This window comes from Xenopus laevis, chromosome 6S (assembly GCF_017654675.1).
Source record: "Xenopus laevis strain J_2021 chromosome 6S, Xenopus_laevis_v10.1, whole genome shotgun sequence".
Lineage (NCBI taxonomy): Eukaryota > Metazoa > Chordata > Amphibia > Anura > Pipidae > Xenopus > Xenopus laevis.
In genome coordinates, this window is record NC_054382.1 from 31,549,152 (window position 1) to 31,568,328 (window position 19,177).

Sequence of the window (19,177 nt, forward strand, 5' to 3'; positions counted from 1 at the left end):
AATAATTGAGTGCGTCTACTCCTGCACTCCCCTGCAGCTGGATCCAGGATTACCCCAGGTCCCAAGTATTCTGGATACTAGGCCCCATACCTGTACGTGGGGTGTACAGAGGAAGGTTTGATGGTCATATAGAACTAAAAACTCTGCATTTCATATATGGGATTCTTTCCTTTAATGTGAAAACATGATGTATATCCTCATACATGGCATATCCCTCATTTTACATTCTAATTCCTGTGCATGTGCTTTGACTGGTTCCCACTATTATCTGTTTAGTTTGGGGGGGGGACCACTGCAATTTAACCAAACAGGTGTTTTTTGACAACATGCACCTATTTCCAGTAGGGATGCACCGAATCCACTATTTTGGATTCGGTCGAACCCACCCATTTGCGAAATATTTGGCCAAATACAGAACCAAATCCGAATCCTGATTTGCATATGCAAATTAGGGGTGAGAAGGGGAAAGCATTTTTTACTTCCTTGTTTTGTGACAAAAAGTCACGGAATTTCCCACCCCTATTTTGCATACACAAATTTCGGCTCCGACGGGCAGAAGGATTTGGCCAATCCTGCTGAAAAAGGCAGAATCCTGGCCGAATCCTGGATTTGGCACATCCCTAATTTCCAGCCAATCAAATTCTTTTTTAGGACAGCCCTCTTGGCCAATATTTTATTTTAAAGGTGGCCATAGACGTAAAGATCCTATCGTACGAATCGTGGATTCGTACACTTTTCGGACCGTGTGTGGAGAGTCCCGCCATTTTTCGCCCGGCAGAGATCGGTCGTTTGGTCGATCAGACAGGTTTGATTTTGTCCCGACCGTCCCGTCGGAGCCCATTGTGCTCTCATCGTAATCCGATTGTTCGGCCCTATGAGATCACCCCCGATATAGCCATGCCCGTTAGTGGCATATCGGGGAAAGATCGGCTTGTTTGGCCATGTCTCCAAACTAGTGGATTTTTGCGTCTATGGTCACCTTTAGGCATTTTTTCGGGCAATTTTATTAACAGTTTTAAAGTTATATATGTAATACATATTACTTATCACTAGGAAAGCAAATAGGGTTTGGAAAGGGTGCATGGTAAGGGTGGATCAGAGGATCAGTGTTTTTTTAAAGTTTTTTTTATATATTACTTATCACTTGGAAAAGCAAATTGAAATTGGAAAGGGTGCATGGTATGGGTGGATCAGAGGCATCAATGATATTTAACCTTTTATTTGTCTGTTCAGCATAGATCAAAGAGCAGCCTGGAATTCTACACCAGGCAAGTGAACTACATCCTTGGCAGAGTGCTGGTTATGCTGGGAGAGATGTAGTTCAACAGTGGTTAGACTGAGGACAATAGACTGTACATGCCTGCACCTAGCATGTGCTAAAATGAATATGTTTACTCTCCGAGAACAGGACAGACTGAATATCTCCTGCTCAGCATTCTCTTACTAGGAGATTATTTTAGCAAGTGAATATGACACTGTAATGTTTTATCTTGAGTTCATTTCCATTTCATTTCCTGAGTCTTGTGGAAAAACTGATGTTCATATGAAACCTCAGGGGTGTTTTTTGTCTGCTATCTTCTCATTTTAATATTCCTTTGTAATCTCTTGCCATTCACTAGCAGTGAGCTAATGTTTTGGAACAGTTCTCTTTTTTTTTCAGTTATTCTGCTTTAGCAGAGTTTTAATTTTAGTTACCAGGTTATGTAATTAGCAGTGGTTATGTGGGCTAAATATAGTGCACTTGGTAATCACTTCCTTTTATTATTTTAGCTTCGGTGTGGGTATTTGTTCACTTTCACAACTCAAATTTATTTTTAATCCCAAAAGTGATTTTGGACACTACTCTGTAATCCAATGTGCTGATCAGATGCAACGGGAAAATGTAAAATATCAAGCTTTATATTTATGCTTTTTGTAGAAAAAAAGCCATAAACACAAACATTTTAACATAGGTTCAGCTCACCTCTTCTTTAAGAAAAAAAACCTGCTGGTCCTGGGATCTATCTTCCAGAGTGCTGCAGCTTAATTTTTTCCCAGGTCCTCCATTGGCCCTGCTCCGCTAAGTAATTAACTGCAGTTAACCAAGAAGCCCCTGTATAAAGAACTGTTTCTTATCTCAAAGCCTAACAGACTGCAACTAGGCGAATGTGGGCTAAATATAGTGCACTTGGTAATCACTTCCTTTTATTATTTTAGCTTTAGTTTGGGTATTTGTTCCTGTTCACATAACTCAAATTTATTTTTAAGCACAAAAGTGATTTTGGACACTACTCTGTAATCCAATGTGCTGGTCAGATGCAGTGGGAAAAATGTAAAATATCAAGTTAATATTTATGCTTTTTGTAGAAAAAAAGCCGTAAACACACATTTTAACATTGGGTCAGCTCACCTCTTTTTTAAGAAAAAAACCTGCTGGTCCTGGGAACTATCCTCCCGATTGCTGCACTTTCATTTTCCCCAGGTTCTTCCTTGGCCCTGCTCAGCTAATTGATTAAGTGCAGTTCATCAAGCCCCTGTATAAAGAGCTGCTTCTTATCTCAAAGCCTAACAGGCTGCAACTGGGGGAAGGGAGGGGTTTGTTGATACCAAGACTCCTAAGTGGACTCACCTTTAAGTTAACATTCAGTATGTTATAGAATGTTTTGTTCCTAGCAAATTTGTCCTTGGTCTGCAAGATCTGATCTTTACAGTTTTTTGTTATTTATTTTTTCCTCTTCTTCTTCTTCCTCTTTCCAGCTTTCAAATATCAGTCACTGACCCTGGCAGACTAAAACACATCACTCTATTTTGCTAAAAGTTTTATTGTTATTACTTTTTATTACTCATCTTCCTATTCAGTCCCCTTCCTGTATTTATTTCAGTCTCTTATTCAAACCACTGCCTGGTGACTAGAAAAAAATAAAACCCCAGCAACCAGATAGCTGCTATAATAACAAAATGGAGAGCTGCTAGACAAAAATCTAAATAACTGAAAAAAAACATTAAAATTTACAAAAATTAACATAATTGCTTATTGTCTCTGAATATCACTGTCTATGGCATGCTTAATTTAAACGTGAACTTTCCCTTATAGCCAACTTATATAAACCAGGAAACTGGAATGAGGCTTATTTACTGCTCTGTTTAGTGAAAGAAATCCATGATCAGGTGCGTAACTACAGAGAACGCAGACCCTGCAGTTGCAAGGGAGCCTAGGAGTGTAGAGGGCCCAGTGAGGTCCTAATTAGTGGGAAATTGCAATATATCATTATTGTATTGGTTAAAATCCCAATGTTTTGGGGTCCTGAATTATATTTGCTGTGGGGCTCAGTAACATCTAGTTACGACACTACCCAACATATCAAGGTATTTCATGATTATTTTCTTGAGCTTATGTTGAAAAGGGTGGTTATACTGGATATTTATTTATTTATTTTTTTGCAAAGATGGATTGAAGGGAAATAGTAATTCAAGCAGTAGTGCAAATATCATTGAAGTTGTCTCTGACAACTTCTCACACTTTGTTTGAATGAATGATCTCCATTAAAAGTATAGTTTCATAAGTAGGCAGTGGAAAAAGAAGGGTTACTTACTCAGAAGTTGTCACAGATGCGACTTTGACCTATTATTCACACTTTGATGCTTTATAAATATCGCCTTAAGTAAATTAAAGGAAAACTGTACCCCCAAAATGAACACTTAAGCAACAGATACTTTATATCAAATTAAGTGGCATATTAAAGAATCTTATCAAACTGGTATATATATATTTAAGTAAATATTGTCTTTTACATCTCTTGCCTTGAACCATCTTTTCGTGATGGTCTGTGTGCTGCCTCAGAGATCACCTGACCAGAAATACTACAATTCTAACTGTAACAGGAAGAAGTGTGGAAGCAAATGACATAACACTGTCTGTTAATTGGCTCATGTGACCTAACATGTATGGTTTGTGTGGTATGTTTATGTGCACCGTGAATCATACGATCCCACGGGGCGGCCGTCATTTTTTAAAATGCCCGTTTTCTATTTATGATTACCCAATGGCACATACTACTAAAAAGTATATTATTATGAAAATGGTTTATTTAAATGAAGCAGGGTTTTATATATGAGCTGTTTTATGGAATATCTTTTTATAGAGGTACATTGTTTGGGGGGTATAGTTTTCCTTTAAGCATTCTATAACGTTTTTTCTATTTCTTTACATTTTTTTCTGTGTGAGTTGAGTTTTAGTATGACAGACGTATTCATTGGAAGAAGTTGCCAATTTTTTAGACACCCCCAGCGGCTCTGATTGCTAAAAGGTGACCTTGGTGCTCCTCTTTCCTAGCCCAAAAAATTTTTCATTAGAGCGCTGCATAGCTTTCTTCTCTTTTTTCCCAATCCACCTGTAAATTTGGCTTTCCTTGGCTTTTAGGAGACAGTGATGCTTTCAAAACCAGTTGCTCTTCATTTAGGGAAATCTTCCACAGGAGGCTGGTTAGTCAAGTTTAAAAAAAGGACCTTCATGAAATAAAGTAATACAATTGGGGAAGAAAATATTCATAATAATTCTATTAATTTGAAATTGTATTAAACTGATACAGAGATATGTTTACAGCAGCTGTTTGTGTTCCCTAGTGGCACTACAGTATTTAGATGGTTTCTAAGGTGTCTCCTATTGTTGAATAGGGATTTACAGCAGAACACTGCACAAACAGACCATAAAGAAGCAAGCGGCTGATCCAGAAGTACACACATAGGCCCCTATTGTACTTGCACAGCTGTTTATTTGATCACATAACATAAGATGGTCAAATACTGAGCAGGTGTAGAATCTGGAAGCACTTTGGTGGGCTCCTAGCTCTACCTCTCCCCATATTGGATTTCTTTCTTTCTTTCTTTCTTTCTTTCTTTCTTTCTTTCTTTCTTTCTTTCTTTCTTTCTTTCTTTCTTTCTTTCTTTCTTTCTTTCTTTCTTTCTTTCTTTCTTTCTTTCTTTCTTTCTTTCTTCCTTTCTTTCTTCCTTCCTTCTGTGTTTTGATTATTCATTCATGAATTGAATTACTTTACATTAACCACGGAGACTGTTTATAATTGTGTGTAAAATCAGCTTAATTATAAAGATTTTTAAACAGACCTTAAGACTTTATTTTACACCACTGAAGCCTATGGGATACATCGAATTGGCAAAGAATTTAAAATACCTAAAACATGGTGTGAAATTTGACAGCCATGGGTTAAGTACAGATTTAATAGTACACTCCCTATATAACTCCTACATAAGAGTTCGAGATGGCACTAGTTCACTCCCAGCTTAATAAAGCTTAAAGGTTGGCAAAAAATGACCATTAGTCTCCATTAGTTTGGTTTTAGTAAATGTTTATTGTTGCTATAGCATTTATGGCGGTAATATAATGATGATGTTAAAAAATAAATTTACAGTACAATTTATTCTCAAAACTAACAAATGACCTGTTTAGTTCTGTATACAAATGTACTACAAAATGACAAATTAAATTAATCAATTCTATTCATAGAATAGGTTAATAGATGAAAGGCTATTTTGATATCCTTTTTGATGCTTAGTTACTGGGAATGACTCCCAGGCGTCTTACAACAAATGTAAAAAAGGGCAGTCCAATCCTCGCTAGATCCCTTCTACAACAGTCCACCCCCTTCCTCTCTACCATAGGGAATGAGTAGAACGTTAACACTTCGCTATAAATGTATGAGTTACAACTCACTTCTGTTTCAGAGATGTCACTGGCGAAAGGCTATCTAGGATAGAGGGCTTGGAAATCTGGTAAAGTAATGTTAACCCTGAGTTTATGCATTAACACTGTTGGTTATCTCCTCCTTCCCCATGTCCCCATTCTCTCTAACAGTTGAATGATCACACTGTATGAATAACATGCTTTATTGTTATAAATTGACTGTCGAGATGTTATTTTCGTGTATGCTATATCAACCAAAAATAAAGATTATATAAAAAAAAAGGGCAGTCCAAGATTGTTAATACTTTGAATGATGTAAAATGTATGCATATTTGAATAAATCATCAAAATCATTTGAATAAATGTACAAATAAAAATATATAAAAAAAAAACATGGTGTACAAATTAGTAGCAACCAGCAACTTAGTGGGGAAAAGGCATTTTTGTTACATTTCAATTGTAATTGTTTTATAAGTAAAGCTTTAATTTCCCACAGACCTAAACTTTTTTTATGGAATCTGTTTAAGGTTTCCTCCTTTTTTTTATATTCACTTTGGTGATTGGCACATATGGCCACTGCCCTGTCCATCTGTCATTGGTCCCAATGTTCTTAGGGCTCTTACACACCTTTGTGCATTCCTCTGCAAGGAACCACATGAAGAATGCAGCCTATTCCTTTAAATGACTTTGCACTCGCTCTGCCATTCCACCTGTGTTCCGCACTTCTCTGCTGGAGAGTGAGTACAAAGAGCCAGTCTCTCATTCAAACCATTGCCTGCTTGCTAGGGTAGATTGGACCCTAGCAACCAGATAGTAGCTGCAATTCCACTAAGGAGAACTGCTGAACAAAAAGCTAAATAAATTAAAAAAGGACAGGAAATAAAAAATGAAGACAAACTGCAGATTGTCTCAGAATGTGACTGTTAAACGTCAATGTATGAAAACCAAATCTTAAAAAGATAAATAAAAATGTATTGCAATAAAATTAACGTAAAAGTCAACTACCCTATATTGACAGGGCAGTCTCTTGTTTAAAATATTATGTACCTGGGTGTTTCTCCTTTGGTCTCTTTGTGTCTCATAGTTATGTTTCTTGATTGTTGCTGCAGAATTTACCAGTCATGCAACTTGTATTGTACGTAGTTCATAACTTGAAGAGCTTTATGCTACAGAGGAATAAAAATATGTCAAATATAGGGGCAAATTCACTAAGATCCGAAGTTATGACAGCTTCGCTGCACTTCGCCAGGCGTATTTTCGCCAGCGCTACGCAAATTCACTAAAATGCGAATTTGCGCTCAGGGAGGCGAATGGCAGCGAAGTTGCGCTAGCGTTAATTCGTCAAACAAAGCGAATTAACGCTAGAGATGCCTCATTTGAATACTGCACCAAGTTAAATGAACGTATATGTAGCAACAAGTACATTGAACTACTCAAGGCTGGGAAAGCTTCATAAAATAAAATAGAGTTGTTATTTTGCCCTATACATGTGTCCATTGTATAGTTTAGGTGCCATATGTTAGGAAATGTAGGGGGGAAGGAGGGTGCCCCCAAAAAAATGTATGATTTTTTTCAGCCTATCACCCTTAAAAAGGAAAAGACGCCAGCGTTTTTTGGGACTTAAAAAAAATGTCAACTATTTTGGGAAATTTTTCAACTTTTTTTTTACAACTCCTATCTACTCTATTGCACTTCCGCCTGCTCTAACCCGGCGAAGTATACTCTGGCGAAGGAGGTCACGTTCAGAAAAAGACCAATGTTAGTAAATTCGCCAGAGTGCAACTTCGCCAGCGTTAGGGTGTGAAGTTGCGCTAGGCTATCATCATAGCTGGCGAATTTTCGCCAGGGTGACTGATAGTAAATTTGCGAAGTTGCGAAATGACTTCACGGCGAATTTTCGCCAGCGTTAGTCACTTCGCCCTTTAGTGAATTTGCCCCATAGTGTGTAAATGTAGGCTCTTGCAGTAGATTTAGCCTAACCAAGCCACCAATATAGTGCAGTACAAAAACAGAAAGTTTGTGTTCAAGAGACAGCCTTTAAGAGTACTCAGTGGCCTTTTTTAAGGTCTGCCCAATTGTTCACACTGCACAGGATACAACTCTAAAAAAAAGTCTCCTTTGAAATTTTCCCCAAACGATGGCAACTATTGGATTGTTTGTGTAAATAAGGCTAGACGTGGTGATGAGAGGAGAGTACTAAGTCGACTATGATGAATTTAGTTATTCAGGAATATTCAAGAACAGCAGTGGTACATTACATACATCTCACAACAGTTATGTTTTTTTATAAGCATATACAATGATCAATGTTTAAATATTTTAAAACAGGATTTCATGGTGGATTCCACGGAAAATGAAAGATGTGACACAGCTCCTAATTTAAAATCTAAAGGGTGCAGACAAGATTCAATAGAATATCCCACAGCCCATGCTCAGCCTCTGAGTAGCAGGGACATTAATAGTCAAGTCACACCAGCAGAGGTTTCTGTACACATTAGACCAGGTAAGTGCAAGATAAATTTGTGTTTTAAATTTCCAGTCCAAAGTTCTGTTGTCATTTAGCAAAATGCTTGACAATGTGCTATCTAAGGGAACGTGTATATTTTCTAAGTCAACAAAAGTGGTTTAAAAGCTCTACTTTAATTAGATGTGAAAGTCATATTGTTATCACATGTTCTACGTATTAGCATTTATCATTGTCCCAGTACTTGTAATTTTTTCTAATTTGGCCTTTAGGGATACTGGGGCTTACTCTTACAAAATATAGGTTTTCATCCATACACAATATCATTTAAATGCTGCATTATTTCAAAATGTTGCCCATTTGAACCATATATGGAGCAAGCTATGTAGACATTTGGTTCAGATGTCAATGTTTACTTCATCTGTACTGTTTAATAATATAGGTACTTAGATGTATATCGCCTCCTGGATCGCTGCAGAGCGTTGATCAAAGTATATCCAGGAGTCCGGTATCTTTAATAACAACTTGACTTTATTTAGGCGCGTAATCAGGTTACATTACAACTGTGGGTGTACAAATCTAACATGCTTCTTGCCTGCAAACTTCTGATGAAGTGGCAAGTTTGCAGGCACAAAACGCGTTAGATTTGCACACCCACCATTGTAATGTAACCTGATTATGCGCCTACTTAAAGCCAAGTTGTTAATAAAGATACCAGACTCCTAGATATACAGTACTTTGATCAGCACTCCGCAGCGTTCCAGGAGGTGATGTTGTAGTGACTGGCATATCGCGAGAGCTGCGATCGGGTAGGAGAGGGACAGACTGGGTGAGCTCCGCCATTGCGACATCGTTGTAGTCTGTTTGTACACTTAGATGTATACTCTGGAACACTGATTCAAAGATGAATAAGGGTAGAGTAGGGGTTGATAAAACTAGATTTTTTTTAAAGAAAATGGACTCATGCTTCTAGGCTGAGCCTTTAATTTGTGAAGGCAGCATGATATCTTATATAAGGGAAATATGTTGTCTGAATTTGCAATTGACTTATAAACCAGTGGAGAAAAGGTAGACATGAGATGAGATGGGCTACTGTTAAAAATAACACCGTACTCACAGGAGCACATCCATCAACCCCCATAACACAGCTCCTCTGAAATACCCAACTCCAAACCCTAAATTGCGTATACTCATCTATAGCTGTCTTGAAATGTCTAGTCGTTTAAAGTTGTGACATAGGTCCAGATTTTTGTTCAGCTGAACACTATGGATTTGGCTGAATCCAATGCACTAGAATTCGTCCAAAGTGAATTGGGAATTTAATGCTTCCATTGTTTAAAGCTGAAAATAATTAGAAGCATTATTTAGGAATAAAGAATCACAAAAGCACTTCTCCTTCCTGCTATCTCCTGCATGCAACCTCACTCAACTAACTGTAACTTTATTCTAACTTTGGTACAGGTATGGGACCTGTTACCCAGAATGCTCGGGACCTGGGTTTTTCAAGATAAGGGATCCTTCGGTAATTTGGATCTCCGTACCATAAGGGTCAGGGCACACACTCAGATTCGGGGAGATTAATCGCCCGGCGACAAATCTCCTCTTCTTTGTGGCGACTAATCTCCCCAAACTGCCTCCCTCTGGCTAGAATGTAAATCGCCTGCGATTATTACAAGGAAAAAATTAATACTTTTTTAAAATCTGAATTATTTGATTATAATGGAGTCTATGGGAGATGGCCTTTCTGTAATTCGGAGCTTTATGGATAACGGGTTTCTGGAAAATGATTTTTTTTGTACTGAATTTTGTTTTTAGAAATAACAAAAGAAAGTTAAAGTATGCTATCTTTAATTAAGATGGAACTCTCATTTTGCTTATTACAATCTTATTACTGTGCAGATAATTCAAGAGTAACGTGCTGTTATCTTCGGCCCCCGCTTAGCGTAGAAATTGTATTCACAGATATAGTTAAACTGGCATAGAACATTATTTTTAAGGATGACTCATGGCGAATTCAGCACTATTTTGTTCACAGCGAGAAACCCCCCCCCCCAGATAGTTTGCAATTTTACATAAACTCATTTTTAATTAGATTTATTTTCCGTGATGAATGCAATGTTTTTATTTCTTACTAGGTTTAAGGCTCATTAAACAACTATTATACAGCTGAAAGAATTCAAATGTTTCTAGTTTGGCCTATTTTAAGTAATCTAGCTAATGATACTTCTCTGAGGATTTATGCAATCCCATTTATTCGAACTGCTGGTCATACTTCCTATTTTATTTTTTCAAGATTTTACTTTTGGCTATAAATTTTCTTTTTTTTTTAAATAGTCATTATGTAGGCAGAGGCCCCTTGATATGAACCTGATACTTCTAGGGGGTTATTTATCAAGGTCCGAAGTATTTGTAACATAAAGATCCGATCAACTCCGACTGCCCAAATGGACCTTATTTATCATTAAAAAAGTCTGAAAAAATTGGGTCGGGAAAAAATCCGTAAAAAAGTAATTTTTCTGAATTTTCAGACTTTTTGGTCCAAAATCCCCGAAATTATTGGATATCAGTACGGACAGCAGCGCAGACACTGGGACCTTCCCCATTGACTTATAAAGGACCTCGAGAGCTTTGAGATGCGGATTTTCGGAGTCAGACTTTTAAGACCATCAGGCTTTAAAAAATTCTGAAAAATTCGTAGTTTTTTTTTTTTAGTTTGAAAACTACGAATTATTAGAATTTCGGATATTCGGAGCATAATAAATAACCCCCCTAATGTGCTCTGAATTTCCAGATTACATAAATATGCACCAACTATAACTGATGGCTTTGAGAGAATGAAGTAAATATAAAAATAATTTTAATAAGTCGAGGCAGCAGGTAGTTCAGCTTTTTTTTTTTTTGCTATACTGGACACATAGCTTGAGTTTACTAGACTCCCCGTCCCATTTTCCAGTAATTTCGGCTTGCCATGCTGCTCGTTGGCTAGACTCAAAAATCAACCCTTAAAACTCTTTTTTAGAGTAAAATACATCCAGGCTGTGGGCTATTAAGCATGACCAATCTCTTGGAAATTTCCACATTCATTCTTTTATGTCTCAATGGCATTGTCCAATTAGCCGTTTATAGTTGAATCTACAAATTGCCCTAGGAATATGAGCTCATAAATGCAACCACTAAAAAAATTCTACAATAACAACTCTATGAAATAATCGAAATTTTAGGTTTAAAAGTGAAGCAAACCTTGGGCTCTAGGTTATGAAAAGTCTAGACTTTTGTTGATGCTGAATTATCAGGTTTTAAGCTGAGCAGAACTGGAACTCAAAGGTATAGCTACTTATAACGTGCAAAATGATCATATTTCTGGAAATTGCAAGTCAACATACCCATTTCATGCTGGGTTATTTTGCATGCAAAGTACCCTAGTAATTATCCACAATTGCATAGAAATATATTACAAGTATTGTTTATATAGTGAATAAAGTACCCCCTCTTGTAAAATATAAGGATATTATAAGTTACAGAGGAGTTTCATGCAGGTCATGGAACTCCGAGGTAACTTCTAATATCCTCATATTTTGCAACAGGGGGTACTTTATTTATTATAATACACAAGTTTCAGTGAGTCATGTGACAGAAATGACATCAAATCTCACTGTTTATAACTGATGACATCAGAAGTCATCGTTTATAAGGATATCATTTACAGGATATTCATGGCTCTTGTGTATTATAGAGATATAATACACAAAAGCCATGAATATCGTGTGTATTATATAGAGATATAATACACAAAAGCCATGAATATCGTGTAAATTATATCCTTATAAACGGTGAGTACTGATGTCACCAGTTATAAACGGTGAGTAGTGATGTCATTTCTGTCACATGACTCGCTGAAATTTGTGTATTATAATAAATAAAGTACCCCCTGTTGCAAAATATGAGGATATTAGAAGTTACCTCAGAGCTCCATGACCTGGAGCTTCGGCCTCTTGTTTTTATATGGTCATGAAACTCCTCAGTAACTTATAATATCCTTATATTTTACAAGAGGGGATACTTTATTCACTATATAATTTACAAGAGGGGATACGTTATTCACTATATACAGTATTTTACAGGATATTTATGGCTCTTGTATATTATGTATAAATAACAATGTGTGAAGTCCACCCTACCAGTATTGTGTACATTGCGAATGGCTATTTGAGGGTATTGAATGGTATATTTCAGCAATGGATGGAGAGCTATGCTCAGAGGTATAATGAATCATCAACGAAAAGACTGCTGTGGTGCCCAGTTGAGGTCCTAATTTTTGTGTGAAATGTTGATCATGTTCCTTAACATTGGTGCCTAAATATTTACCTGAGGGTCCAGTGACTTGTTGTCTATCCTTGCTTACACTCTGCCAGTCTGTATCATCAAAATACTTATAATTTTAATGCTGTAATGATGATAACTGGCAGACATACTGATATTTTATTTCATTTTCTTTTACCCTAAATTAGGAGCAACGGTTAACTTTCTGCTAAAAGTGCACCATCTAGAGAAGTATCCATTGGATATCTATTATCTGGTCGATATATCCGCTTCAATGCACAAAAGTATAGCGAGGCTAAATTCTGTCGGATTTGATCTTTCCCAGAAAATGGCGAATTTTTCGGATGACATAAAATATGGTTTTGGATCATTTGTGGATAAGCCAGTCTCACCCTATATAAGTATTCATCCACAGAAAATTAAAAATCAGTGCAGGTATGTATAAATATGTTTTATAAGTGTGCTGTTATGTTTGCAGAATAAATATCTGTTGAGCCATATTTGAAGGAAAACTATGCCTAAATGGACCTTACTCTCTGAAACTAAAATCTAAAAATACCTGCAAAGGCTGGAGCAAATTTACTGTAGATTTCTATTTACCTATTGTTCTACCCCAATACCTGCAGTGGACCCTATTCTCCCTTCCCCCTCTGTCAACCATGCCCAACTTACCAAATGTCTCCTTCATAGGTGGCCGATCGCCTTAAATGTCATTGCTCCACCCCTTTTGTGTTATCACCCTCCCCTCACTGTCCCGCCCCCTGTCCCTTTTAGACTGGCTGGAAAAATTTTCTTAGAAAGATGTCAACCCTAGCTGTCAGTCATTTACACCCCAATTTTTCCTTTCCAGTTCCATTAAAATAAAATGCTGGGAATGGAGCTGACAGGGCCAAAGATGCATATCTCATTGTGATTGCTACTTCCCATGATTCCTACCTACATAAAATAATTTCTAATAAAAGTAATATGTCAGCTCAGATACGTACAGCGGTTGTTTACGTAATTAATTTTCAGTATGGTATAGATAGCAGAATTTCAAGACAATTTTCAATGGATCTTTGTTGTTTTTTTTGGGTGGGGGGGTTGAATTATTTTTTGTACTGCAGCTCTCAGGCTTAGAATTCAGGCGGTTTTCTTGTTGCTAGGGGTAAACTACCCTAGGAACCAAGGAGCAGTTTTGAAATAAAAATGGAAATGGAATAGTAGAGAGCTTAAAAAATGAGAAAACACACAAGGAAAAATTAGATTGATTATAAATCTGAAGCCTTACTGTAAATTTGATTTTGGCTGGGTCTTCATAAGTGACACAGGCAGCATGTTCATTTGCTGGAAAAAAAAATCAGAAAGCAGAATTAAAAGCCTAATCATTCAAAACCTTACATATTAATAGGATACTTAATGCAGAATTGATCCATCTATAACACATTAAACATTAATGGACTGGTAAACTTCCCCTTTAACAGACTTACAGAGAAAGTATGTTTTATTTTATTTTTACCATTTGTTTGGGGAAATATAAATCACAGATTATCTCTCATAAACTGGATTTATTTTCCTGTCAGGATTAATAATTATGTCATTATGCTTTAGTGGAAAAAAAGCACAATTATCCCAAGCCACATGTGTATAATGGTAGTCTGACATTTAAGAGGTCAGTTAAACAAATAACTTCATGCAGGGCTATTGCTTTATCCCCCCTTATCTTTCAGGCCGGGCAATGGAGCCTAAAAATACCACAAGTTTTCTTTTCTCACAGAACAATATAAAAATGTAAACATGTAACGCAGGAGATAAGCAAACCTGCAATAACATTTTTGGATTAGGCTGGAATGGGTTATTATCAAGAACTCTAAAAATGGAACCTTGGTAATTCCTCCGTAAATAACTGCTGATTTCTACATGCATGTGTTAAATGGGAAAGACCCTCATATAACAGGACTCAGACTGTTACTGTTTATTAGTGCTGCTATATCAGTGCTGCCCAGTGACAGGAATGTTATTTACTCTGTGCTAGTGACCCACTGCTCTGAGACTAAGGGACTGCTCTTCTCTTTCTCAGTGAAAAAACTACCTTACTTTTTTATATGAACTCATTCAGTTTAAAAAAAGAAAAATGTGCATAACAAATATATATATTATATATATAGAGAGAGAGAGAGAGAGAGAGAGAGAGAGAGAGAGAGAGAGAGAGAGAGAGAGAGAGAGAGAGAGAGACAAAAAGAAACAAATCTGGTGCACAACGATAATGAGAAAACGCCTGTGTGCTGGTCAAATGTCCATGATAATCATATCCAAAAAATACAGCCGCACCGACAGGACTTTTATGAAAACAAACAGTGTTTTTTATTCCAATATATATATATATATATATATATTTTTTTTTTATTTTTTTTATTATTATTATTTATTTATTTTAAACACAGAATACTTGATTACTCAGATTGACGAGAAACCATGATAGTTTGCCCCGACTCAAATTCCTTTAGGCTGGCAGAGTCATTCAACACCTCCCTTACCTTATGCCATGTTCAAGTGATAGATTCTGGTCCCTCTGCTTATAGTGGATAGTGTACAGATTTCCACAAATCAGAAAGACTTCAAGTCCTAGAATCAAGCACTTCAACATAAAACAGACTTGAGTTCCCTATGCTTCATATATCTGTATCAAAATTATATACAGTATGTATCCTTTTTGGCAGCTCAAAAAGTGTATATTTACCCTTTTTTTACATATATATTCTCCTTAAAGGGATACTGTCATGGGAAAAAACATTTTTTTCAAAATGAATCAGTTAATAGTGCATCTCCAGCAGAATTCAGCATTGAAATCCATTTCTCAAAAGAGCAAACAGATTTTTTTTATATTCAATTTTGAAATCTGACATGGGGCTAGACATATTGTCAATTTCCCAGCTGCCCCAAGTCATGTGACTTGTGCTCTGATAAACGTCAATCACTTTTTACTGCTGTACTGCAAGTTAGAGTGATATCACCCCCCTCCCCTTTCCCCCCCCCCAGCAGCCAAACAAAAGAACAATGGGAAGGTAACCAGATAGCAGCTCCCTAACACAAGATAACAACTGCCTGGTAGATCTAAGAACAACACTCAATAGTAAAAACCCATGTCCCACTGAGACACATTCAGTTACATTGAGAGGGAAAAACAGCAGCCTGCCAGAAAGCATTTCTCTCCTAAAGGCACAAGTCACATGACCAGAGGCAGCTCCTATGTCTCCTATGCAGACAAAATATGAACTGATCTAGACATTATATCTAATATATTGAAATAAAGCACTGCTTTAGAAAAGATATGTTTTAGTTTCTGAAGGTTTGTACATGCAAATCATGTTACTGTCTCTTAACTATATTTAAGTATGGATATACTGAACTCATTTTCTGCTTTTCTTTTTCCCTTGCAGCGTTGTAGATCAGGTTTGCATGCCGCCCCACGGATACATTAATGTGTTGCCCTTAACGTACAATACAACAAAATTCAAAAATATTGTTGGTAAGCAGAGAATTGCCGGGAATATTGATACCCCTGAAGGTGCATTTGATGCAATGCTGCAGGCAGCTGTTTGCAATGTAAGTTTATGATGACTAAACCACTGAGGTGCCATTGGATTGTTAATTTAATCAGGAGGGTTAGGAGTTGTCTGCCCACTGTTACACACTACCAGGTTAACTGTGCTGCAGAGATTGAAGAATTGTTAATGGTTACTATAAATCACTTTATTCTGCATGGTTCCCCACCTCATATACACTGTACTGATTTTTTTCTTCAAAAGATTTAGGAAAAAGATTTATCCCCTCGACTAAAATGGTAACTAATGCTGGTATATTTTACTAGATTTACCCATTATTAATCTTACTAGATTCATAATGGGTAAATGTTATAAAAAGGGTGAAGTTTGATACTGGTATAGAAACCCATAGCAGCCAATCATTGAGTTGCATTTTGAAAAGCACGGGTTACATGACTTGGTTATGCTTTAATATTGCATTACATTTGCCTATTAGTTGTCTTTTTTAATTGTGCAGCCAATCACAAGGGAGGTTTTGATCTGTATATAGCAAATGGCCACACAACCAAGCAAAAGGAAAGCATCCAATTTTGCAGGAGTCATTTTCTGGGCACTGTTATTAAGACAAGTTGCGTATAACCCCGAAATCTTGTGTATGTGCCCGAATGGGGGACCTAATGCCCTACACAATTACAGAGTGTGAGGAGGGACGGCAAATGTAAGGAGAGCAGTGACATCTAGAAAGTGCTGATTGGAAAGTGAAAGTAATTGACTGTCCCACCTCTGTGCCTCAGGCATAGAGATGGGGCAGGTAATATTTGATTGACAGCTCAGATATTTAAACACATTTAAAACAGGTATGGATGCTTTATTGAAAACAATAATGTGGGTTCCATGTTTAATTTGCCAATGACTTTTGTTATACAGCTATTTATGTGTAGGTTACAGGTCCACTTTAAGTAAATTGATTATTTTTTATCTTGGATCTAACGTATCAGAATTTAGTGCCGCCTTATAATTGACTTGTTTTTCCTGTTCCAGACAGATATTGGCTGGCGCAAAGAAGCAAGGCATTTGCTCATTTTGATGACAGACCAAACCTCTCACTTAGCACTTGATAGCAAATTAGCAGGGATCGTCACTCCTAATGATGGTGGTTGCCACCTTAAAGACAACGTTTACATCAGGTCGTCGGCTATGGTAAAGAATCACTCATTTCAATATAAGGATGGTTAACATAACATGCCTCTGGGCGGAATAAAGCAGATTTGGCACATTTGGGTATTTTTAGTAACGGGGCACTCTTTGCCCAAAATCAGTAACTGATTACATGTAATGAGATGTTTGCTTTGATTATTTAAACAGCTCTAAACCAGAAAAGGTGAACAATTCATTCGTTTCTATGTGTTACCTGACTAGGGTAAGCGTTGCTCTGGTACTAAAAATATTTATAGATTAATGATACTTATGTTTATTGCATTATATGCTGAATTAGAATAGTCATAAGCAGCGGGTTCTTTCACTTCTACATCTGCCGATGGCCTATCTGTATCCTAGGGTGGGCTAGGAAAGATGACATTTTCCATACAGACAGGCTGAGTGCAATCTGCTACAATTTGCTACATAGTACCGTCAGTCGAAACAATATGTGCCAAACCAAGTTTTGTTGTGTATGGTTACTTTAAAGCTAGCCAGACATGCACAATTTTTTTAGAAACATTTCATTTGAGGTGCCCAGCTCATGTTTGATAATTTGTACATATGTAGCCCTGGCTGACCAATCAAAATGTACCCAGTTCTGTGACTTCTAGGGCTTATTAGAGAACCTGACACCCATTCTCACAACAGTTACATTGTGACAATGCCAAGTGGTATAGAGGCTATATACAGTAGGCCTATGGTCAAAATAAGAAATGGATAATGTTACATTAACTAATCCTTTAAAGTGGTTGTTCACCTTCAAGCAATTTTTCAGTTCAGTTGTTTTCACCAGAAATAAAGACTTTTTCCAATTACTTTCTATTTTTGATTTGTCACAATTTTTCTACCGTTGAAGTGTAAAATTAAATTTTTCACCTTCTGAAGCAGCTCTGGGGGGGGGTCGCCGACTCTTTAACTGTTTAAAATTGATAATTTAAGTTGATACATTTCTTATGCTTGTCCCTGCTGAGCCGAACCCTTGAGTTTCATTACAGGCAGCTGTTAGAATTGATACTATAGTTGCTAATATTCCACAGATACTGTTGAGAAATGTATCAACTATTGTAGCAAATTGTAACAGTTCAGAATCTGCACCTGGATCACTGAGCTGCCAGACTGAAACACCGGACACTGGAACATTAAACTTAAATTTTGGGAAAACTAAAAAAAAATAAAAGATGGAAAGCAATTGAAAAAAAGTCTTCATTACTGGTGAACAATCTGAAAACAACTGAACTGAAAAAAAGAGTTTGAAAGGTAAACAGCCTATTTAATATAAAAACAATGGAAGATAACAGGTTATAAGAAAAAAAGGTATAGTTTTCCACTAACCTTGCAAACCTCTACACTTGCAAAGACTGATGTTTTTATTTATTTACATGTGTTTCTCTCTTGCTGCAGGAGCATCCATCCTTGGGTCTTCTTGGCGAAAAATTAACAGAAAACCACATAAGTGGAGTTTTTGCTGTGCAAGGACCTCAATTTAATTGGTATAAGGTAACATTTACATCATTTGTAATGTATCATGGGGTAGGGATTATTACTGTATTTTCAAAGCACTCCAACAATTTAATTTTACAGGATCTGTTACCATTATTACCTGGGACAGCTGCAAGACAGTTGGACCCCTTTGCATCAAACATGAAAGACTTGGTGTTTGATGCCTATCAGGTCAGTGCTACCCATGTATTTTCATGTTTAATAACATGTCTTGTTTACTATCCTGAAACACAAGGACACATTTTATAATTATTTTAATAGGACAGGGATGTCCTACCCTTTCAAGCAGCTGTTGCACTGAGCATCTATATCATGTGCTAGAAGTCCGAAGAACCCCTAGGTTGGACTTCACTGTTATAAGCAGAATCTTAGCAATTTTATAACATTTAGGACAAGCAAAAGTTTAAATGCCTGTCCACAACTGTGGTCTGGCTCTTCTACACCTATATATTTTTGTACACTCTTTTATGGATGAATTTGGCACTTGCGCTG

At 36.9% G+C, this 19,177-nt stretch overlaps 1 protein-coding gene across 1 annotated transcript in view; it reads left to right on the plus strand.

The window, feature by feature from the left end:
* The window catches only part of itgb8.S (integrin subunit beta 8 S homeolog), an 80,049-nt gene that overhangs the window by 29,364 nt on the left and 31,508 nt on the right, over positions 1 to 19,177 (plus strand). Inside the window, exons 3-8 of the mRNA XM_041567494.1 lie at positions 8,006 to 8,180; positions 12,650 to 12,896; positions 15,881 to 16,046; positions 17,027 to 17,185; positions 18,587 to 18,682; positions 18,767 to 18,856. Coding sequence (XP_041423428.1) covers positions 8,006 to 8,180; positions 12,650 to 12,896; positions 15,881 to 16,046; positions 17,027 to 17,185; positions 18,587 to 18,682; positions 18,767 to 18,856 — 933 coding nt within the window. The remainder of the gene's footprint in view (positions 1 to 8,005; positions 8,181 to 12,649; positions 12,897 to 15,880; positions 16,047 to 17,026; positions 17,186 to 18,586; positions 18,683 to 18,766; positions 18,857 to 19,177) is intronic.